Source organism: Echeneis naucrates, chromosome 3 (assembly GCF_900963305.1).
Source record: "Echeneis naucrates chromosome 3, fEcheNa1.1, whole genome shotgun sequence".
Lineage (NCBI taxonomy): Eukaryota > Metazoa > Chordata > Actinopteri > Carangiformes > Echeneidae > Echeneis > Echeneis naucrates.
This window is the reverse complement of record NC_042513.1, coordinates 5,829,104-5,854,457: the sequence shown is the minus strand read 5'-3', so window position 1 is coordinate 5,854,457 and position 25,354 is coordinate 5,829,104. Positions and strand designations below refer to the sequence as shown.

At 38.9% G+C, this 25,354-nt stretch overlaps 2 protein-coding genes across 2 annotated transcripts; both read left to right on the top strand.

The window, feature by feature from the left end:
• The first annotated feature begins 6,299 nt into the window (after window positions 1-6,299).
• Window positions 6,300-18,819, top strand: slc39a13 (solute carrier family 39 member 13). The gene is given in 12 exon segments (XM_029498813.1): window positions 6,300-6,497; window positions 7,666-7,801; window positions 7,804-7,827; window positions 7,830-8,057; window positions 9,383-9,490; window positions 9,914-10,056; window positions 11,572-11,691; window positions 12,608-12,697; window positions 15,493-15,543; window positions 15,683-15,815; window positions 15,911-16,010; window positions 16,693-18,819. Coding segments are annotated over 11 exon segments (1,122 nt in total). The 5' UTR covers window positions 6,300-6,497; window positions 7,666-7,752; the 3' UTR covers window positions 16,769-18,819.
• Window positions 18,820-19,662: 843 nt separating this feature from the next.
• On the top strand, window positions 19,663-25,264 carry tmem276b (transmembrane protein 276b). The gene is made up of 4 exons (XM_029497945.1): window positions 19,663-20,062; window positions 22,521-22,634; window positions 23,965-24,102; window positions 24,342-25,264. Exons 1-4 carry the CDS (start codon window positions 19,663-19,665, stop codon window positions 24,587-24,589), a joined length of 900 nt encoding a protein of 299 aa, XP_029353805.1. The 3' UTR covers window positions 24,590-25,264.
• The last annotated feature ends 90 nt before the right edge of the window (window positions 25,265-25,354 follow it).

Here is a 25,354-nt window from a genome sequence, read left to right as displayed (position 1 = left end):
TATCCATGTAGACACAATTTTTGTGTTTTATCTTTATTTTTGCAAACACATCATGAGAAGTAATAGAGGTTGCATATGAATATACAAGAGATTTTGAAATGTTGTGGCACTTTCCTGTGGCAGCATTGCAAAATTAAAAATTACAGTAATAAAAATACAATTGATAAATAGATGGTTTTTATCTCACAAATTTGTTCACATTTAGTTGGCGGAGTGTAACTTGAGAGTGCAGTTACACTGTTTTTGAAAAGCGAAGCATGGGTTTGAGTGCCACTAACTGATATTTTTGTCAACTTTTGTCAAGATACAAATTTAGTATCATAGTCACACGACTGTTACAGAGTTACAGTGGCACCTCTCATTCACAGTGTCCCCCTGGACATTTTGGGCCTGCTGTGTGGAGGTGTCAGTGTTCTCATCACTTTGTCTGCATGTGCTTATTTTGAGAGGCTACTGATAATCTGTGTGCTGGCTATAAAATTGCACTATTTTGGTGCAGCCACAGTTTGCTTAACAATTCAAAATATGTATACTAGAGTGAAATATATCTATTATTAACTGTAGTCTGTCCCTTCAACTTTTAGCAAGGACGGTGAGAGTCATTCACATGACTTTGTGCAATCAGCAATTCTCTCTAGGATCGTATTAACCTAAGAAACAGGTGTCACCATTTGGATCAGTTTTTCGGATAAGCCCCCCAAAAAATTCATCATGTCCAACTTGCATCATGCGCAAAGTCTGCATAAAAGCAAGAGAATACAACAGAATATTTCAGTTCTGTGGGTGGACAGTCCACAAAGAAAGGCTATGTTTCCTAACTGATAGTTACCAGTGGTTTCAGTAGCCATAATGCGTTTCACAATGACATGGAACGACTGCTTGACATGCGTGCAAGGGAACATCCAGCCCTCTCACTTCTTATTCCCGATTCCTCATTTTCTCTGGACTTTACAAGATTCAACTATCAGACTGGGCTGTGGGTATTACTAGACATAGGTGAATCACAAGGCACATAGACAAAAATCACACACAGACAAACGTCGACAGACGAGAGACAATAGCAGTGGAAAAGGTTTCACCAAGCTGTTACAGTGCAGTGGGATGCCTAATCTGTTGTTTTAATCTGATTTTTAGAATTTGGAAGGTCTTAATTTTAGCTACAAGAAAAAATTTGTAAATTCACCAATTTACACCCATATAAGGCTTTGGGCCTCTATCCCACTAAACATCTAAGTTCCTCTTTCTTAAAGTATTGCTCAAGTCAGACAAGGATGACTCAGTGCGGATATTAATCATGTTTCTTTTTTTTTTTTTTCATTATCTTCACATCTCACCGTGCTAAGCCTGCTGGTCAGCGGGTCTATTTTTAAAAACCTGAGAACTTAAACACTGACCCTTCTGTTAGATTCTATGTCTGTGACTTCTTTCATTACAAACAATGTCCCATACTGCACATAGTCAGGTTGACAATAATCTGCTTTTGATAGTTCATCATCAACGTTTTGTAAACTGAAGAGACTGAAGACATAGATTGTTCATTACCATGGTGGCCACAATTCTCCAAGTATGTACGGCTCCCCCCTATTCTGGTGTGTGTCAGGGAATGAATGTATGGGTAAATCCAGCAATCAAGATGGACATTATAACAGGCATTTTAACCATTTACACCCTATAGCTATGTCTTTTGAAAAATATTTTAGCCCTGTATACGCAGAAAAAAATCACAGACATGAAATGTCACAGCAGGAGATTAAATGCTGTTATAGTATTAGTTTTTTTTATGTTTGTTTTGTTTTGTTTTGTTTTGTTTCTTGGCTGTTGCCAGGGCAAGTATAAAGCTATCATTTATGGAATAAAGTCCTGTCACGTACACCACCTGGTGGTCAGGCAGTTTATCAAGGCAATTTGCTGCACCATTGGACCATACAACTTTTCTAGAGATGGTTTAATAACTTTAATAGATATATTACTGTGTACTATTCACTGTTTAAGATTAAATTTAGTTTGAAAGGTTGTTTTAGAGCTGAGAAAGAGTATTCAGATCTAATTTAATAAAATTAGTCATATCTGCAAAATATACTCATTCCACTTACTCTAATATATGGCATTACTGGATTGTTGATAATGATGCCATGCCATGCCAAATAATTAGGTTGGTATGGCATGGCATCAGTATAATTGGTTGTAAAGGTATGAAACAAAAGTATAGGAATGAACAGAAATACAGAACACCACAGTAACTAAAATAATCCCTCCGCTGTCACTGTCAGTGTGTTCAACAAAATAATAGCTAATTGCTATACCAAGGGCCTGCGCTTGGAATGGGTGAAGGTTTTACAGGGTCTGGAATGCATTTAATAAAGGACCCCACATCTTCTGAAATTTCCCACTTGATTGTTGAAGTGAGCATGTGATTCTCTCTAGTTTTAAGCAGGACCTAATGTCTTCTACCCATGCATGGGTGGGGGGAGTAAGACTGAGCAAGACTGCTCGTCGAGCTGGTGTTAACACTTCCTCCCCTTTCATAACCCTAAGTAAAGATATCAAGGGATCTGGTTCTGGTCTGATATTTAAGACCTGAGAAAGCGTGTGAAAGACTTCCCTCCAATATTTTTCAGGCTTGAGCATGAGCAGTACATATTAATTAGCGAGACTTCAGCAACTTTGCATTTGACACAGTTTGGGCTGATTTCAGAGTTCCGGGAGGCTAGTTTCGCTTTTGAAATATGAGACCTGTGAACCACCTTGAACTAGATTAAGCAGTGACGTGCCCACAGGGAAGTTGAATTAACCAGTTTAAATATGGAAGGCCAAGTGTCTTCTGACAAGTCCTCCTCCCAAGCTGGTCTGAGCTTATCCATAGGGGCACGCCTGAGATAGCAACATGGCATATAAAGCACAGATTCACTTTTTTTAAAATGAATTCTGAGAAAGGACTGTATCTACAATGGACAAGTCTGTTGGTATTGGAGAGCTGGATAGCTGTGATAGAACAAAATGCCTTGTCTGAAGATACCGGTAGAAGTGTGAATTGTAGAGACCAAATTTTTCTTTTAACTGATCAAATGCAGCCTAACTGTTGTCCATGAACAGATCTTTAAGCCTTTGATGCACAACATGACTGAGTTTTTTGTGATATATCTTCGCAATAAATTATTTTCATTATTCAGCATTCCAGGTATTCCTCAATTAACTTGTTTTTTAATCATAATATAATCTTCTTTTATTTTTTCCTATCTTACCTTTTTGATATAAACCGTTTTTGTAACACTACTCTTCTAATGCACAACATAAGTACATTACTTGCCAGAAAGGGAAACTTCATGAATACAATTACCTTGCTAGCTCGTTTTTTTATATTATTTCTGTATAAGGAAAATCTAATATAATAAATGCAATGTAATGCAACAGATTATGGTGTTAGAGCATAATTGTTAATTCCGTGATTTGTAAATTTACAATCGTTTTTCCCTTCCATAGATTGAATCATCACAATGGACAACTTCTTCACCAGTGTCCCTCTGGCTGAGAAGCTTGAGAAGAACCTAACCATTGTGGGGGCTCTTTGCCAGAAGAAGGAGAACATACCACCTATCGTGAAGCCATCCAAATCACGGGAGGTTCATAGCTCCAAATTCAGATTCAATGGCAATATGACCATGGTGAGCTATGTGCAGAAGAAGGGAAAGCCTGTTGTCCTCATGAGTACCATGCATGGTGACAAAGCAGTGGATGACAGCAGACACAAGAAGAAACCAGAAGTAATCTGGACACATTGGATCACACTGGTTGGATCTGGTTAGCACCTACTCATGTACGCGGGGAACACGGAGGTGGCCAGTGATGCTCTGGCACAGTATACTAGATGTTGCCACCCTCAATGCCTCCACCAACCTCACTGCACAACACCCTGATTACATGAATGGTCTGAACAATGCACACTATTCATCAAGGAGTTGTGAGGGAATGGAGGGCACACCCAAACTCCAAAAGGGGGACGAGCAAGAGGTGTATAATTTGCTTCCAAAGACAGGTCTGGTCCACTGGGAACACCAGCTGATTACTTTTCTGTGTGCAAGGAGCACAAACATGTGGTGGTCATTTGTGAGGCATGTAAGAATTGACATGACAGTTTGTGGTCTAGTAATGTGATCAGTTGTGTTTTCTCTTATTTGGTCACATTCACCAGTTTATAATAGTTACACTACTCATACAGTTGGGTTCAATCGTCATGTTATCTGTTATCAGAGGTATGTGTATGTGCGATAAAATGAGAAATAAAGATGTTTCAAACAGAAAAGGAATGATTGTTTGGCCCGAACCACAACTAAAGTGATTATGATTTTTTTTTTATTGAATTACATTATTTTTCATTTTCAAATTGCCAATATGGGGGTGAATTTTACTACTCCAAGGCCTCTGCAGCCTTTTAGAAGTGCAGAGCTACAAACTCTCAATCTACAAACAATCTCTCAAAGCAATCAATATACTAAATGATGCAAAAGGCTCCGACAGGTAAACTCTGGTGTCCCATTGAGTCAAACGTTACACAGATGAGGCATTGCATTTTGTACATTTCACTAAGCACTGTAACTTTGTTCTTATTGGCTTGCATGAGTGTAAGTATAAAGCAGCATGAAATGGAAATATTGTTGCTCTCTGTTACACCACTGCCTGATTTTTATCAAATCCAAATATCTCCTCTGGGTTGATGAATTTATTCTCCATCTAAACTGATCCAAGGTTTCTGTTTATACAGGAGAGAAAAAATTCATGGTGTAAAATGTCCCAACAATATTTAAGGTGCAATCCCTGTCAATATCTTTGTTTTAAACTATACTATTTTTAGCTAATGTTCGGCGGTAAATGATGGGAATCTGTCACTGAAAAAAATGTGACAATACTTTAATTTTACAACTCTCTTCCTCTTTATGAGGATTTTTTGGCTCAGCCTTCTTCATGACAGGCTTATAAATATCCCACTAAAGCATAATTCCAAGAAGATAATAGTAACATTGCACCTTTGATGAGAAGCTTATTTAAAAATGGACATGGATGGTTCCCAGAACTGAGACTGAAATGACAGCACAACTTTAAGTGTTTACCTCCTGCAAGTTATGGCAAATTAGCAATGTGCCTAAGAATGAGTATCATGCTTGTAGATTTCAGCATCTTCTGGTATCCTAACACAGCCTACAATCACATATACATTACCGGTCAAATGTTTGGACACACTTTCCTATTTATTTGAATGAGAAATTGTGCCCAAACTTTTGACTGGTAGTGTACATCATGATATTTTGTTGAAACTTATTGATGACAACAACGTAGTGTAATCGCACTCTTGTGGACAATATTGATGGCATTCGTCTCTATTTTTTTTTTTTTTTTATTTTTTTTTTATACTGATTATTTGAAATACATCTGGCACGTTGCTATTCTACATTTGATGTCAAATGTACTTTTATGTTTGTGGTTTCATGTGAGAGCGAGAGAGAAGGATAGATAGAGAAAATATCTTATGACTGATTAGATACGTTTTGCAAGGTGTAGAAACATTTCAAAGATGAACAAAAGAATTGGTAGGGACCTGAGCAACTGTGTAACATAAAATGGTCTTAATACTAAGGTGATATTTAAATGGTTCCTTTTTAATAAGTTTACCCTTTTGTTATTTTGTTTTGGTCAAAGGCATCCAACAGTCAAGTGAAACAGTGATACGGATCTGAAAAAAAGTCTAAATTGCAAATATTATTTAATCGATTATAATCAGAACCAGTTAATCTTCTGATATTTTGTGCTTGAATAGTCGTTTATTTGATCAGCTTTCTAATTGGATACCCGCAAATGCCATTTCCGTTCATTGCTAATGAATCCACAAGTAGTTGTAGCTGCAAAGAAAAAGGTGCTATTCACGAAACATGCAAGCACTAAATGAAACAAAATAACATAATACTTGCTCCACTAAACTACATGAAAGTACTTCCATATTGAACTACTTCACTAAATTACTCAAAACTATCTTAAACTACTTCCCAAATCCACACTAAACTGCATTAAACTATTCTAAACTACACGAAACTACACTGACCTGCATCCACTGTTACCTGATAATGGAACCAGTGCGTTTGGTGTTGTAAAGTAACTCTGTTATGCTTTTAAAAAACGATTTCATTTGATAACTCATGTTTGACTGAAATGAGAACCACGTCCCAGACCGGTGTTTGTGCTGTGTGGATCCCACTTTGGGACGGCGGCTGCAGGAACTTCCTGAAATCTCAGCCGGGGCGGGATCCGGACCCTCCTCTGCGGGTCTGGGTTTCCCTTCCCAGGATCCTGATACGTGGCTGTTTAGGGGGGGAAGCCCCGGTGACCAACCGTCGGTCAGCCCAGTCTGCCCTCGGCTGCTCGGAGCGAGGAGAAAACCCAAGCCTGCCTTCACGAAGTCGGCCTGGATGGCAGGGACACACTGGTGCAAAGACAGTGGAATCCACCAGGTATTTACGATAAAACCATCCACACGGACAGTCGGCATCCATGTTGTTTCTGTCAACCGTCTGCGCAACCGTGTGGTTAGCACGAGCTCCCGGTAGCTACTGTAACGGCTGACCGTTAGATTGAGATCGAACGGGTCGCCTGCTCAAGCTAATCAGCCTGCGTACGTTAGCCTGCTAACTTTTACTGTTTGACTGAGAGTTAGCGACTGCTGCAGCTCCTGGACCATACCCGGAAAACAAACAAACAAACAAACAAACAAACAAAAGCAACAACTCTGTTTTCAGCGTGCAGTGGCATCACGCCTCGGTGTTCTCACTTTTCTCTCTCTCCCCCTGTGTGCTTCGTATCGCAACGCAAATGCTGCGAGTTAAACTGGTGATCTGCTAACTTCCAGTTAGGAAACCGAGCTGTAGGTCCAGTTCAGTGTGTCATATAATACATGTTTCAACCTTTTTTTCCTGCCAAAGGCTGAACCAGTTTCAGATACTTGGACGCCACGTTAACTTTTAACTGTGCCAAGAAGAAGCAGCTGCTGTTTAGACTGCAGAGGTCGGACCTAAGAATCCAAAAATTTAGACTACAAATAAATCAGTTCAGAAAACAAAATACATCCTCAATAGTTGTGCCAGAGTTTTTCTTCTGGTAATTGGAGTTAGACTAGTTAGTGTTTAGTTAAAGGTAGACACCAGTGTCTAATCTGAATCCCTTTTATGTATTCAGTGCGATATCTTACATGTTGAGAGATTTCTCCTGTAAACTTCACACTGCTGCCGTTAACTGTTTGATCGTGTGGTCATCCAATATTTCACAAAATAAGCACAAAAGCACAAAATTGAGCATTTTGCAATTCCTCAGATTAATGTATAACAGAAGCAGTGAATTAGTGTAGCCAACTGTGTGCAAAGGAGCTAAAACTATATCCACCTTGAGCAGCTACAACAGTAAAATTCAGCTTATGAAATTATGTATAATTATGAATCAAGGGGTCAGTTTACTACCTCCACTTGACACAATCCTACTATAACACAGCACAGATGAACGACAACCATTTGGATCTGGTTTCTGTTTTTAAAGTATCAGAGTACTTAGGTTGGTTGGTTGTAGAATAATAAATATGAGCTGCAGTCCTAATCTCATGTTCATTTAATTTTTTTGTTCATCATTGAGATCATTGAGAGGAGAGGCCTGTCTGTCTGAAAGTGTGCTCCTCTCACATCATCACTGGTTTCAAGTTCTCTTTGGACCCTGGAACAGATGAAAGGTGGAAACTGTAGGATGCCCAGCTGGGCTGTCGCTGCTCTGTTCAAGTTACCCTGCTGATGGTAACCTCCAGAAGATGACACAAACAGCTATGGCTCAAGCAACAGCTACAGCAACAGGACCAGGACCTAGCTTGACCAGTGACTTCCCAGGCCTCCAGGCAGTATTAGACCTCTTAGCCAATGAGCATGCTCATGTGTGGCTCCTGTCCCTGGTGGGTTCTGTTGCTGTAGGGCTCAGCGGGATCTTCCCCCTGCTTGTCATTCCCATTAAGGCTGGAGCAGCCCTCAAAACAGAAGGTATGAGACGGTAATGCAGAACCTGAACGTCATTTTCAACAGTTGTTTCCCTTACAGATAAGAAAGATGTCACCCACTGAACACTGCTCTTTCTTGAGTACAAACTAGACACTACAGAAGCACGAATCAAAAATTAGACCCTCCAACTGCACCAGGGCTAGCTGTTTAGCATTCTGTCTTCAGGAGTAGAAAAGGACAGAGAGAAATTGAAGCAAGACGCTAAAAGAATTTCAGATCTATTTTGCATTCCACTCCTGGAGATAGCTCATTTCAAGCAAAGAAAGTTGCTTGTTTGATGTGGAACTCAAATATTTCCTTTTCACTGGTCTGTAAATAGCCAAATATGTTACCATTAGATATCTATCAATAGCAAAACCAGCAAATAGTGCCTGATTTAAATTTTTCAATAATAAACAACTCATTGTAATAAGTCAAACAGTCCAAGTGATATTAGTGATGGTGTCCAGTACTTGGAATGCATACATGCAACCAAAGCATAATTGATGGAGTCTATAAAGGTAAATTAAAAGCCGAACAAAAATGTTGAACGCAGAGTAGGTTAGAGTGCAGCTCTCCACACCTGCTTAACAAGAGACACAGACTCTAGTGGGCTCACCAAATAGTACTCCCATTTCTTTGTCAGCAGAACCTTAAATATGCTTTTGACCTTCCTGGAAACAAACTTTAATGGTGACTCCATACACTTCATTGCATTCGTCCCTGTAGAACTGGATAGATATGCCCCAAAGTATAAATTAGAAAAACCTTTCTTAAATTTCTCACTTGAGCTGTAACTAAAGAAACTATGTGAATAATTTGAATACTCTGGAGTACCTTGAGCCACAAAATTGAGAATTGCATTGCTTACTTGTAACATTTAAATAATTATTATGAAGGTACATTGTTCCTCTAGCACAACTTCTGAGCTTTAGCTATCAGGGCTAAGTGACTGTAGGTCAGCCTGAGGCCTGAAGCCTCTGAAGTGGCCCCACCCACAGGAACGTGGCATTCTAGATGTATTTTTGGATTTCATGTGCAGTTCTCACCAGAGGTTAGCCATTACAAAGGAATATCCACAAAAATCCCCCAATAAATCGGTGGTATACGTGAGTATTCACTGTGTTTGCCTATTTTTACCTTAAAGTACTTAAGCACATTTATGTTGATCAAGTACTATTTTTTGATAAAATAATTGAGTGATCAGTAGAAAAGGCCCCACAAAAAAAATGGAATGAATGCATCATGACATTAATAAATACTTACTCATTCATCAGACTGTGTAGTCATAGCTGTCTTGTCTCGTCACTCTTTCTGTGTTTTCTCAGCTGGATGCCAGAAGTTGAAGCAGCTCTTGAGCTTTGCTATTGGTGGTCTGCTTGGTGATGTATTTCTTCACCTCCTTCCTGAAGCTTGGGCACTGTCTGACACTTCAGGTAAGTTTCCTTTGCACCAATGCCATCACCACTTTTCCATCTGAAGATTATCATTTCCTTGAACTATTCATCCAGTCTAAGATTGAAAATAATGGCAATGAACAATAAGAGTGACTAATGATATGTCTGGTATTGTAATATACTATTACAGACCAATGTAATGTCAATTTCTGAAGTAACACCTTTTGACAGTATTTGTTTTGGTAAAATGGCCATTAATCAATCAACAAGTCAGCCTGTAATATAGTGTAAAGCAAATTAAACATTAGTTTTGTTAAAACAATGTTTCATATGATTCTTGTCTTTAAACAATATTGTTTTTAGAAGTGCTACTCACATTTGTTTGTACTTGAATAATGCTATTGCTGAATTGTCTTTCACTGTATGCCTCATTCTTATGTACAATCTCTCTTCTCCCCATAGCTGGTAAACAAAACCACTATAAGACCCAAGGTTTGTGGGTAATAGTTGGCCTGTTGGCCTTCCTTCTCTTAGAGAAGATCTTTCCAGATCAAGATAGCCATGAGGATCCAACTTCAAAATCAGACCTGAATTGTAACTCTGCTGTAAGTGGACAATATCCTCACTGCTCACAGGCATGTCAGTACAAGCCATCACATATATTTTAAAAATCCTTTAGACAGAGCCATTTGATGCTTGGTCTGCATATTTCTGTAAATGCTATTGCTGCTTTGGTCGCCTACCATAGCATCAGATGACTGACTGCATGACTGGATTATCTGTGATTGCCTCTAACAGGGAGGATGTTAAGCTTAGTTTCACATTTTGGGGAATGTGCTTATTGGCTTTCTTGTAAATATAAAGGTTGATACTATTCTTATGTGTTGCTCTCAAGAACCAGTCTTGCACATAAGCCCTTGTAAAATCACAATCTTTGTTTTAATACATAGAGATTTGTATGATTTTCATGTAAAGAGGATATTTATCAATGAGCAGCGTAAACCCTGTACGAGATTGTGCCTAATGTGCACTCTGAAATACTGCTGTTGTTCATTATTTGATTTGTGTGTTCACAAAAATCAAAAGAGGTGCCTGATTTAAAAAAAAAAAAAAAAAAAAAAAAAAGAATGCATATGACATTCCTTTGTAAACTGTGGATGTCTGTTTGTAAAGGCAGGTTCACCCCGCATCCGTCTTTTGTAATGCTACTGAAGGAGAATATTAGAATGCATGGCCCAACTCCTCTACTCATGTCTATTTATAGTGATTGGGTGAAGCAGCTGCTTTAGCCATTTCACTGTCCACAGGAGAGCACTTATAGCGCTTATAAACAGGGACAGTGTGACAGTGTCTTTGAGAGATGGAGAAGTATTTTGTAAGAATTTTCTTTTAAGATACTGAGTGTTTAGAGTAATCTAAAGATGCAGGGACTTTAACCAATGATTTTTATTTATTTATTATTCTGCTCACTGTTTCCGATGCATGCATCATATGCGCCAAAGGTTCAAATGCATCATTTAAAAAGAATACAATTTCTCATTACATACAGGTGATAGGATGTTCTGTGCTGCCAATTTAGGCCCAATCTTTTCTACAGCAGGATTGATAAACTTCTCACTCTTCAATCACAGACATGGAGCAAATGCTTTTTATGGCCAGAGGCCAGCAAGCTATTTTCCTCTCACTTAATTTAACTGTTGTTTTAAATTGCAACATTGGTGCTTTCTGACTAAGCAAAGAAGGAAGTTGGCTGTTCTCGGAAAAAAGAGGCTGTAGCCTGAGATCAATCTTTGTTATTTTTGAAAGATACACGTTGAACATTAAAAAGGCATTAATTGTCATCTGCCTTTCTTATCACTGTATATTAAGGAAGTTATTAAAATAATCAGGCTTTTTCCTACTGTTCTGCTGCTCATGGGTGAGCCCATTGGCATTCATGAAATGACAGTGAAGTGCTTGTTTGCTGCATGCAACATAAAAGTTCTTACAAGTTGTTGGTAGATAATTGACAGTAGACACTAGTATTTTTTTTTTATTAAGGAACAGTTAAAAATGTATGAAACAGTGTACACATGGGGACTGCTCATTTTGGCCTAATATTCCTTCCTTTTTCTTCACAGACACAGTCTATTTCATTTTTTAGTGAAAAGGCAGTGGCATCACTCAGAAATGGCCACCATGCTGAGTCATGGAAATCCTCCAAGCAACAGAGTCTGCAGAAAAGATCAGAGAAAATCAAGGTAAAGCTGACAAGAACATTTCCCACTTAACAAAAAAGGCAGGAAATTAGAAACTCAACTTGGGTTAAATTGTTGATATTAGTTCCTTATGTAAGAGGGGAATTTTTTTTCATTTAAAATTTTCTGTCCTCAAAACTGTCATGTTATTTTTCATTGTCACTGTGAAAAAATGTTAAATTAACATAACTACTCACTTTGAATAGTGAACCCAAGCACAACAGTCTCTTTATTTCTTAAGTAGTTTACAATTGATTTATGAAATTGGTTGTGTGATGTGGGACATCACAAATTATTAGGATGTGTAATTCAACAATATCTGACATAATTCACTGTGAGCCAGGATAGTTTTGCATTGGTTAACACTGTCGTCTCACAGCAAGAAGGCCTTTTGGTTTCAATTCCTGGCCTTGACTTCCTTCTGCAGTTCAAACACACACACGTTAGGTTAAGTTGTGATCCTAAATTTATTTGTGGGTGTGAGTGTGTCAGGTTGTTTGTCTCTGTATATCATTCCTGGGCTAGAATGCCTCCAGCTGGCAGGCTTGCTGGCTGGATGGATAGCATATCACAGGGAAAGGAAAAACATAACTACCCAGAAATTCATGGTACATCACCAAAAGCTACTTTGTGTTAAGTGATCATGTGTTTCCTTTTTTTTTCTTAAACTGGACTGAGATTTGGAGTTTCCTGAGGGAACATACTATATTACTATATACTATTTATTTTTATAAACTTGGTACAGAATTAAAGTAACTTTAGGTGAAACAATATTTATTCTGTATTTAACTTTATAACCTATATATGTTTACCTTCTCTGTATTAGAAGTACAACTATTTCATGCTGACCACAGTTCTCGTAGATCTGACTTGAGATGGTTCATGTGAAAAAGTTGCATTATGTTTTGTGTTGTCACAGATAAGTGGGTATTTAAACCTATTGGCCAACTGCATTGACAATTTCACTCATGGACTGGCAGTAGCAGGGAGTTTCCTGATCAGTAAAAAGGTAAGAGGCTGTGATACCTTTTAAAAACAAAAATAATAAAGATCAGTTCCATTGGAATGCCTACTGAAAAACTGGGAAATGCAAAAAATACTTTTTTCTTTTTTTTTCCACAAATGAATAAGAATGCTCTGAATCTTTTATCTTGTGCCTACTTTTGAAATGCATTGGATGTAGTTTATTGACTGTGTTTACATTACAAAGTGTACATGAGAAATCACCAGTTTAACAAACTGTGTGACAATGTGATTACATTCACAATTAGTTCTCACCATGCATATTAATATAAATGTTCTAGGATTTCATAAACTATAATAACAGGTGAAATATCCCTCATGGTTAGGGTTAGACTACTCCACATGCAGTAATGAACTGGTAATAACAGCTAAAAAATGTTGCGCACAGACTGACTTTAGCCTTGGCAAAATCACCATGGCTATATATGATTATATGAATTATAAATAAGGTAACTGAATGGAAATCCTGCATGTGCAAATGCAGATTTACTTTGTGGAAATTTAAAAAGAGGAGTCATCTGAATATTTTGAAGTATTACATTTCTTATTGTTAATTTTAACTGCTGTTGCCTTTTCAGTCTTGTCAGGAGCAAGAAATTATAAAGTTACATAAAGAACATTGGCATTACTTTCTGCCACTCGAAATAGCTCTTGGCAAGTAAGTTGCTGAAGGTTGTTGCTGAGCTATCAATGCTTTACTAGACTGGTAACTAGGTGTTACTGATACTGTGGGCTATGTAGCAGTAGCGAAACTTAAAAATAACTGTTAGAAACGGTAGATCTGCAACATGGTCAAAGAATAGTGTAATGACACTACTGGTGTTAAAATTTGTTCCATGTGTCCTTTGCCTTCATGATTGTTTGTTTATTTATTTATTTAGCTGCTAGCACAAATTTTATTGGAAAGGGAAGATTTTATTTGGGGGGAAAAGGAAAAGTATCTTCCACTGCCACCACCAAAAGAGGTCATATTGCTTTACTTTCTTTGGCGGGTATCGATGGCCCTCCCCAGGTAACGTGGAAGGTGAAACAAAAGCAGGTAATGGAAAACTCTAGCCATCTGAAGACTAAGAATGTTATTATCAGAGGAGGCAAATAAGGGGAGAAACCAGGTTAAAGCATGAGTGAACCTCAGATGGGGCATTGAGCGTCACAATTATGGGGATAGAAATAAGGCTCAGCTGTGGCTGAATTTATGGATTGTTTACTGTCTGTTTCCACATCTATGTGGATACCCACTAGTTTCTCTAGGTTTCCTCCACAGCTAATCTGACTACGGAGAGAGCTCTATGGTTCATTTCTGCTACACATGTAATGTGTATTTTTTTACTGCCACTTTCATGAAAGCAAAGGACAAAAATATATCTGGGGAGTTTGGACATATAACTCCCTTGTGAGTGCAGTGTTTGGCAGTGTATAATGCATGCCTCCCTGGCAGAGTGGTAAACCTGTTTTATCAGCATTGCCACTCTGTGGGCATTCATTACAGGATACAACAGCTTCCAGTATGAAACATGTTCTTATTATATTATGTTTCAGCTTGTTCAACAAGAATAGACTTCAGAATGCAGTTACATGGGTTTTGTGTCACCTCAGTAGTTAAGGTACATTTGTAGCTGTGGGAATGAGAGTCCAGCTGGAGAGACATAAGGCTAGCAGCATGAACTATGGATCAATGTGCCAGAGAGGAAGTTAACTAGATGTCTCAAACATACACATACAACACATCTCACCAGTCTTTTCTGTTCATGCTCATGGACATTTATCGCAATGCGATTTTTGCCACAGTGAAATGCTGTATGAAAATGATCTGTGCCCACACAGTGTTGTTTAAACATGAATAAATCCTAGTTCAAGGTTTTTAATTGTGAATGGCTGATGTACATAATTTTAATTTGTTAGTATATAGCACTGAAGGATTCCAGGGTCATGTTTAATATTAAATTTCCTCTCAAGGGTAAATGAATATGGTCATTAACCCCTATTGCCTCAATCAAAAACAAATTTATTTTGAAGAATATTTATTTAAATACTGATTTGAACATTTAATTTTTTTTGTCTGAATTGGATTTGGTTTTTTACTTTTATTTTTTTTTTCTCCCATATCCCCTTGCTTCTTGCACTCATTTGTTGTTTCACTAGACATCAGAATGCATTTAGTTTTTACTCCATCTGAATTTAACAGACTTTAAAATTCTTAAAACTGTATACAAATATAAATTCTAATGAAGCGTGGTTATTACTCATCAGTCTTTAGTGAGAGAAGGTTAAGAAAATTAAGTGAAAAGAGGTCATGGAACTCCAATTGCTGGTTAACACAGCACAAACCTCTGCGCATGCTAAAATCATTTTTTAATTTTCCTGTTTTTATTGATGATGTAAAAACTAAGAAATAAGAACTGCTGCAGGTGTTGTATTAATGCATTTCCACTTAATAATCAGCACACTACATAATTTACCCATGATTGCCTAAACGTTTACATACAGCTGCACATTATGAAACAAGGTTGTCTAACTAAATCCTGTTTAAGCCTTATGTTGAGTGACCAATGACTGAAATCCAATAGCCTTGCACCTACATGTGATGTACACATATCTATGCCCCTTCCTTTTATCTTTTATATTTTCCATGTTTGTGCTGTAAATTGCAAGCTAAGCAGATTCAGCTTAGCGCTCAGCTTGACTGCTCCCCAGCTCCAAGTCACATTTTCCCTTTGATACTACATGTCACATTTCTTTACCAAACAAGAAAAAGCAGCATTAATGAGATTTTTCTTGCAGGTTGGATTCCTCACCACATTTGCTATCTTGCTCCATGAAATCCCCCATGAGGTGAGATGACAGAATGAAATATTGGTTAAAATCAACAACATAATTTCTAAACACAGAGGTTCACGGTTTACTTGAAGAATTTGTATAAACATGTTGTGTTGAGCCATTCCTTTGACAAGAGAAATGTCTTCATCTGCAGGTGGGAGACTTTGCCATTCTGCTGAGAGCCGGGTTTGACCGATGGAGTGCGGCTCGCATGCAGCTTTCTACAGCGCTGGTTGGCATCTTGGGAGCTTGCTTTGCTCTGTGCACTCAGTCTCCAAAAGGCACAGGTAAGACATAAGAACCAGTGTATAGATACATGTAAAATTAAACATATTGTTGAGACCAGCCAGAGTGAGTCCTAAGTCTTTTGTACCATTTATAGAAAATGCAACTGCCTGGATATTGCCTTTTACTTCTGGGGGCTTTCTCTACATAGCCCTGGTGAATGTGGTCCCTGACCTGCTACATGAGGCCAGTTTAAGGTATGTGAGATATTTTCAAATAATAAATAATTGAAAGGTTCCATGTGTATTTGCTCTTTAAGTTATGCTTGCACAGCAGGTCAACATTTAGAGCAGAGGTTTATATTTTTACTTCAAGTCTAGCCTCAAACAATTGGTTGCGGGCTGGGCTATTCAAGAGGTCTGAACAACAACAAAGATGGACACTTACAATCTGGATGGGCCAATGAGCAATAGAGTGTAATTCATTTTGCCACTTCAACATCTGGCTAACCAGGTTAGCACATCTGCAAGTGTGATAGGTCAGTGTTGGGAGATGTCTGGCAGACTAAATTTACATGTAGGTTAACGAACGCTTCTCACTAGCTTTCTTCTTGAAGAAGTAAATCAAAAGGTAACATTTGGGTGTTTTATCAGTTCAAAAAAAGGTTTTTTACAAGAGAAACATAGAAGGTTAAAAAGACAGAGACTTATTTTCTTTTAAAAAGCTTGCATTTGTCTGACTGACAATAGAAAAATTTAAACCAGTAGCAGAATGTGTCTAATATATATGGTAACTGTGTGAAAAGACACAGTTGCCATAAACTTGATACATATCATCTGATATACACAAGTTCTGAACAGGCTCATGGAACATTTCTTTAATGTCCTTGAATATGTGACCTTTATTTTATTGTGTGGCTTTTTCTGTTTCGTTTTCCAGGCAGTCTGTGTTGCAGATCCTGCTCATCTTCTGTGGTGTTGCTGTCATGGCTGTCCTTTCTGCCATTGTTGACTGAGCATGGAGCCCTTACCTAACACTAAAACACTCAGCACCTGCTCTACAGGAACTTTTACATCTGAAAACCCCCATTCTTAGAAGCTCCACAAAGAGATCACATTTCTACCATCATGACCATCCTCTTCCACTAAAACGTGTCTGACAAAGGAATGGCACTTTATGGACTGGTAGGAATACCTTGTTGATTTGCTGACTTGTAATGTAATGACTGGTTTGGAAGGACACTTCAAAATGTGCCAGACTTAAATACCAAGGGAATTCAGAGGATTTGTATGGATATCTGTTACCAAATATTTTTTTATTGTTGATCAGACAATCATGTTGTTTTGCACAAATATTTACAGAGGTACACCTGACATACCTGCTTAAAAGAACAGATTTTATTGGACCTTTTATAAGGACCTCTCCCTTTAAGATGTATTTAACCCTAAATTGTTTAAACGTGTATTTGTTAATGTTTTGCATATTCAATTCTTGATGTAGATGCTGCATATTTATTGAAAAGATAAACAAAAAGAGATGCACCACAACCACCACTCCATAATCATTTCTTGCTATGAAGTGCTACACTATTGTCTCTCCTACACCTCTGCTGCTGGTTGTATCTCCCTCACGCATCACAATCTACACCATTTCTGCACATGTTGGTGTTCAAATAAATATTTGGGATAAAGTCAAAATTAATTGAAGAAAAAGATGAGCGCAGTTTACACTTGTTTCTAAGACTTCATGGGGCAGATAACTCTTAAGCATGCAAGATTGTTCATATCTTTATGTTTACTTAGCTTTATGTTGACTCACCTCTTAGTAAACGTTTCCACTCCCAAAGAAATAAACTTTAAATTTATATATAATCTGTATTTTGATAGTTTATGTTTCTTTGTTAATCTGTTTGTTTTCACTTTAGGGCAAAAATATCACACATGCGATCAGACAAATAGTATACATTTATAAGCATTACATAGATTTCAGGGAGATCCGAATATTCTGGTATTGGCGGTAGCGCTAAGTTAAGGTCCTGAGGCAGCCCGGTGTGGTTATTTCACCTTGCTGCAAAGAACTGACCATCATGAGTGCAGTTCTACTGCAAAGATGCTATGCCTGAAATGTCATATGGGAAAGGAGGGAGGGGGTATTGACTGGGTGTTTTCACACTTGTCCAATTTCAACACAGTCTGTTTGGCCAGCGTTTGTTGCCATAATGACTCAGTCGTAGGTTGCCTTCCTTCGCCATCAGCCTGTGAGGAGCCCATTGTTTGTCCGAGCTTTCCTCAGTCACAGCACATAAGGACAACAAACAACCACTAAGTGCACTGTAGTGGAAAATGTTCAGCAGTAAATACTGCCAACACAACTGACAAATCCTTTACTGGTGTTTGAATATGATTCCATAACGTCAGAGTTTAAGTATTTAATTCCTGGAGTCTGGATTTAATACAATTTATGTTCTGCTTGACAACTATAACATTGCTGAAAGTGAAGACCTCAGTAGTTTTGTGTTTATAAATTCAGCTATACCAACCTTCAGTTAATATGCAGTAAGGAGTTTAAGTCTGGCTGCTGACAAAATCCTGAGCTACTTTTTGAATGAATTGATCTCCTATGCTGAAGCCAACATCAGGACAAAATTACGTCATTCCCAAACTGAATGTTCCCAGCATGATCCAAGCTTTGTAAGTCCAACATTGATGAAAAGACTCACTGTAACATAAGAAATCAGCATCCATACGCCTGCCAACAGAATTGGTATCATTCAGTCTCATCTGAATATGGAGCTATTAACAAGAACAAAAAAAAAAAAAAAAAAAACTTCTTCCATTATTCAATGTAGCATTCAATTCCGTTTGCATGTATTGACATAAATATAATGAAGTACAAAGCAGGTTTTACAAAGTTTAGAATATAAAACTGTCTATGGTATCTTGCACCTTAAATTCACCACCTACGGTGTATTATCTTGATTTTGTTTGTTTGTTTGTTTGCTTCCTTGTTTTGCTGCATTTTGAGCTGCTGTCAGCTCAGTTATTAAATATTTTTACCTTGAGTCCACTATTGGTCACACACATTTTTATTGTTGTCATTCTCACCTTTCAGCTGTCATTTTGTATGTTTGTCTTTGATCTTCTTTTTTTTTTCTATTCTGTAGCACTCTAGAGAAAGAAGAAGAGAAGAACTTTTTATTTTAATGAATAGTTAGCACGAGTAAATTACATTTTATATTCAAGCACATTGAGATATTAAAACATTGAGTTTTAGAATACAAATTAGTCCAAGTTTACTTTCATCTCACGGTCACCAGGTTAAATGGCTGAGTCATAAAATCCACAACTCCCCTACACTAAGACTGACAATTTCCAGCCACCAAAACCCCCACACTGACAGCTGCTGCTTCACTTCATTCATTACCTCTCGCTTGTGTTTTACGTTTACCAAATCCAAAAGTTGGCCATTCATGCGTGAACCGCCCCCCCGAACACAAAGATACAGACACACACACACACACACACACACCACAACACGCTCCTGTCTGCTCCCCATCCCGCAACATCAACAACCTGGAGGAGAGAGCGCGCAACTACATCCTTCTTCCTCCCCTCCTCCTCCTCCTCCTCCTCCTCCTCCTCTCGGCGTTGGTCGCCATCCATCCTCTCTCCTCCGGTACCATAACAGATGGTGGGAACAACATTGCATCCACCGGGTATGAAACAACAATAGACCGCCACATCCAGTTGACACGGCCCTGGCCTTGCACCATCATGCTCCGAGGGCAGGACTGCGTGAGGCTGTGAACGCCGTCGTGATTTATTTCACGCGGTTCCAGCACCAGCACCGCGGCAGCCACGGGGGAGGAACCTTCCTGCGACTGTCTGGGCTCTCCATCGAGTGGGGAAGATGGCCGCTATGAAAATATTAACCAGCACGGGGCTCTTCTTGGCTTTCTGTGCGCTGGGGCTGCTCGCCATGGCCATTTGCACCGACTATTGGTACGAGACCGACGCGAGGAGACATCGGGAGAGGTGTAAAAACTATGCCAACAAGCGAAACGATCCGGGCTACATCTACATTTCCAACCACAACCTCCCCCTCCAGATGCCTCCCAAGACCCCGGAGAGGAAAGCTAGCGGCCCGGAGGCTGCTCCGGTGCTCGTCAGGGAGAAGCGGCACTTTCTGGCCGCGGCGTCGTCCATAGAGTCTCACTGCAGCCGGCAGTTTAACTCCACCATCTCCGGACTGTGGAGGAAGTGTCACCGGGAGGGCTTCGACCTGGAGACCGAGGACCTTATTTACAAAGGTAAACACGGGCGGTCCGGAGGCTGCGCTAGGCCGTGATGCTCGGCGATGAGCTCACGCCCAGCCTGACACAAACAGGGGATCATCTGGAGGCCCTGTGTTTGTGTCTGACGTTATAAAGCCACGCTTTGAGTCCCTGTGTGCTTTTCTACCCAGGCTGAATGTCGTTGTCCATGGTGCTGAATGAATCTCCCCTTCTGAGATAATGGCCTGTCTAGTTTTGCTCCTTGTGTTTTCTGAACGCTTGCATCTGTAGGTGATTTCAACACCACGTTGAAAAGGTTAATGTCACACAACAGGAGCTCATGATGCAGGAGAAAGCTGAATTTGTCAAACAGAAAATACCACACAGTGGCCATAAGAAGCTCAGGCCTTGGGCCTTACTCATTGATGCTATATTTAGTCTACAACAAGGTCCTAAAGCTGAGCAGATTCCCAGTGAGGAGGCTCTCACTCCATGGGAAACACCCGTGTCACAAATTGTTGTTTGGATCACAGCTTTTATAGTTAACACATATTTTCATTCATCCATACACTGTACGGCACATTGCTAATATTGTCCTCTTCTGAGCATCATCTGTCAGCTACACCAACGATTCATCTCCACCTTAAAATAATCATCAATTCCTGTCAAGATTATCAATTGAAATCAGCAAATCTGCAAAGAAAATGACACCATGTTCAAGCCTTTATCGCACCTTACAGTCTGCTTCATGAAAATCCGTCTCATCTCATATGTATATTGTTCTCGTTCAGCTGACTGTATCTGTCAGCCTGATTGGAGTGGACTACGACAGCAGCACTTCACTCCACTGTAAACTACCAGCATGAAGCTTATTGGCATTGTCTCCAAAATGTGGTTTTCCAGTCCTGTGGTGCTGAAGATAAACTTCCCTGTCTCTTCCTTGTGTCAGACATTATGTCTACACCTTGTACTGCTCAGATTAGATTTGAACTTTTGTTAGAAGAGTTTGTTACCAGCAGCTTTGCGTTATTTAAAATATTTGTTCCTCCAGAACTGAAGACTATATGTAACTTACTAAGCTAATACTTAAGAGCATATTCTTAAGTTAACCACTAATATTACTGTTGATATCTTAGCGACATGATATCAGATTATTTATGAAGGTTATTGGGTTGCCAGCCAACTATGTAAAAAAACAACAAGAACTAAAATATAAAATACCATTTTCAATCTGACACTGTCACTTTCACAATAATGGCGAATATATATTATAGAGTGACTGTGCATAAGTAATATCAGATGGAATGTTACACGTTAAAGTGATCGTGCCATTTAAATCACACAAATAATTTCACATCATAATAGCTCTTGTTCTCAGAGCTGTGACAGAGAGTATGTAAATGTCAGTAAGCTCACCAGTTTGAAACACAGTGTAGAAACAGTGAGATCAGATGTTAAAAAGTCTCACTGCACTTGTAGGCAAACAAATACACACCTCTCAAGTGATACAATTTACAAAACTACGTTCAGACTCAGACAGAATGGAAAATAAAAGCAAACGTAAAATGCTGCAAAGTGTTTAAGAAGTGAAAGTGTCTCATTAGGGGAACGCAATCTGTTGAAAGTTATTTTCTCATATGCTTCAAATTGTGAACTTTGATGGTACGCGGGCTTCGAGGTGTCTGATGTTTGTCTAATCATGATTACAGTCTGTGATCACAGCATTGTGACAAAATCGTTCTCTGTTCAGGTAATTCTGCCAATGAGGGACATATCCATGAGTGTTTATTTTTGTTTGTCCATGGCTAACCCATTTAGAAGTATATATTGAGCTGAAGTGACTGACTTGTCAACTGAAAGAAAAATGAAATTGCAACCATTTTGGTAATTAATACATTTATTCGAGCTTCCATCACACTTGAATGCCAAACCTTTAATTCAGTCTTGGTGTTAGCATTTTGCCAGTTCGCTCCATTTTTCTTGAAACTAAAATTTCCCAAACACAAGCAGTAAAACTGTAGCATTTAAAGATCTGTGTGTGTGAAGCTCGTGCTCTGATATAATCATTGCTCATAGAATTAGACCAAACCATTTATCCTGGTTCATATATATCTCAGTTTTCCTTAAATTATCTTATCATTGCAGTTGTGGTAGGACAATGGTCTAAAATTATGAAATCTAAATACAGCAAAGCTCTGAGCAGAGTTTACTGCACTGTAAGTAAATATGAAAAGACTCAATTTGGATAAGAACAATTAAGTTCCTATATGGAGCTTTAGGTAGAATAATCTATATTCCTTTCCTAATCCTTCCTTAATAACCTTGTAGGAGTGGTTTAGAACATGAATTTAATCAGGCAAAACAAGTTTATTTTTAAAATAAATATGAATCTTTTCCATCCCATAAATATATAAAGATATAAAGAGAAAATCTCAGTTTTTTGAAGAATATGTGAGTTTAAGTTATAATTGTCTCCTTCATTGTTCTTTGCCAGGAATCATTCAAAGATGTACTCCAGTCAAGTATCACTACTCTTCGTCCATCCTCCCACGAAATTTACCTATCAACATCACAAAGACCATACGACAGGATGAGTGGCATGCACTCCGTAAGTCTGAAAGTTTCTGTCTTTTTGGTGTTCTTTGGACTTTTTGGTTTAGTTATGGAGGTTTAATTCTTAGCCGCTTTTGTTTATTCACATTTACTTTTCCGCAGTCTTCCCTCTCGGCCTAATGTATTCAATGAACTGACTGAAAAAAGGGGAAGAATGGAAACAGGAAAGAAATACAAGATAGAGGTCCCTAAGGCTGTAGTATTTCAAGTCTCCACTGCTAAAACTCTATCCTCCATATGAGCTTGTTTGCATTTAGCAGTTCAGTTGAGTATATGTATAAGTTTGTATGTGTCAAGGCAGAATTAGGGCCCTATTTTGTTTTATTTGTATGCTTTATATAGGTCATATTGTGCACATAATCTCTTCTATAAACCCGCCCTTTTTTTCTTTTTTTTTTAGATATTTTCCCTGTGTCATAATCATTCACTTTCAGTCCAGTGTCCATTCAGTTTGTCTGTTACCATAACAACATCTTTCTGCTCGTTATCTGTCAACTTCTGATTTATTACTATAGGAAGATTGTTCTACTTTTTAGATGCAGCTTCCCTTCATTCCTGAATATATCACTGATGTTTAAGAGCCTCTCCTCCCTATCTGGAGCCATGAACAGAGGTTATCAGGCCATCATACTCTTAGGGAGCAATTGGCTTTCAAATGGATTCATCCATCAAATTTCTTCTTAAATAATTCAGATAGGCTTATATTATTTATTTGATATCCTTGTTCAAAGAGAAAGACCAAGAGTGCTGGTCAACTTTGCAGTGAATATTTCCACCAGTGACTGGATAATGCCTGATTATTTATTTGGGTGCAACTAGAGCTTTTCTTTCAAGCACATATTCATATTTTTGTTCTAATTTACATTAGCTTCTACAGTTCTCTTTGTAAAACTTAGTGAACCACGAGAAAATACCAGATGCATGAAATTAATTGTTAAGCTCATTGGCTCTCAGGCAAATTTTTCACTTAAGCTTTTGCATAACAGTATAACGAGAACACGCATACTGCAGCTATCTCTTAAAGATAACATCAGGCTGTTGGTTGGTTGTGATATCAAATTTTTCATATTATTATGGATAATAATTCTCATTTTTAAGATGTATGCCTCGACAAATCTAATTTTGTGTAGTAGAATGAATGATGAGTGAGACTCTAGCTGGTGAAAAATTGGCAGTAGTTTGCGGTCAATGGATTACAGCTTTATTAAATGTAGTTTTCCCCTCAGTTTTTTTTATTTTTTTATTTTTATGAGTAATCACCAGTTTCATTTTTCAGCAGCTGTAGCTTACAGTCCTCTTGGTGACGTTTTCTCTTCTCCCTGCAGATCTAAGACGAATGACGGCTGGATTTGTGGGCATGGCTGTGTCCATCATTCTCTTTGGCTGGATCATTGGAGTGCTGGGATGCTGCCAGCAGCATGACCTCATGCAATATGTAGCTGGACTACTCTTTCTCATGGGAGGTACTGTGAGAGCACATATGCTCGCATCCATACACAAGCACAGGCAAATGCCAAATTTATTCCATTCCTGTATTTATTTGTTGACAGCTGAGCGCGTCTTCAGGTTATCATGCGATAGTAGATCAATGCTGTGCTGTAACATGATTCCTGTCCTGCATTAAGATGCTCAGAGCCTGTCAGAACTCAGTAATCAGATTAGAGACATTTTAAATCGCTGCTTGTCTTTTCTGCTCACACAGGAACATGCTGCATCATCTCCTTGTGCACATGTGTGGCAGGAATCAACTTTGAGCTATCCCGCTATCCTCGCTACATGTACGGCCTCCCTGAGGACATTAGCCATGGCTATGGCTGGTCCATGTTTTGTGCCTGGGGGGGTCTTGGTCTCACGTTGCTGGCTGGCTTCCTCTGCACCTTGGCCCCATCCCTGAGCACGCCCACTCGCACAGCGACCCACAAGCCGAGGCAAGAGAACGGAACCGTGTGACAGGACTGAGGTGCCGAGCAGCGATTGACCCACCGAAAGCACAAACCACACCCTTCCAGTCTTGATGTGCAACTCTGAAACAGTTTTTGTCTGATCACCATCACTCACCACCTATGACATCGTCATCTCCCCTCAGTGTTTTAAGTGTGCCTAAATTGAGTTGAGTGACAGAGGGAGCAAAGGAACGACAAACTTCACACCACACATAATCTCGGAAATCGCAGAGGGACCTCCGGGAACAGCAAGAGTAACACCTACGTAACATATGACTGAGGCACGGCCCTCATGGCTAAAATATTTTTTGGTCAACATTTCTGAAAGGCTGACTTCATGGTGATTTGAAGACGACTATTTTCTCTGAGGAAAATTTGTCTTAAAATGGTGCTCTCTTAAGTACATAAAGCCACAAACAACAGCAGCAGACGCACAGATGCAAACACACACAAACACGCAAATACACACACACACACACACACACGCACACACGCCAGCTTTTCTACACATGCTCAATTACCCCGGATGAATCAAGAGAGATCCTCCAAAAGGAACAAACATACAAATATCAGGCATCTTGTCAGCATTCCTCTTCCAGTCAAGTGATCTGTGCTGTGTTATTGTTTGTAATGTAAAAAAAAAAAAAAAAACACACAAAAAAAAAAAAAAACATTCAAATGTCAGATGACAGCCCATTGCTTATCTTTAGTGTAGCACACTTACAGATATAAAACATGAGTCCCGGGGGTAGAACGTCTGCAGCCTCTGCAG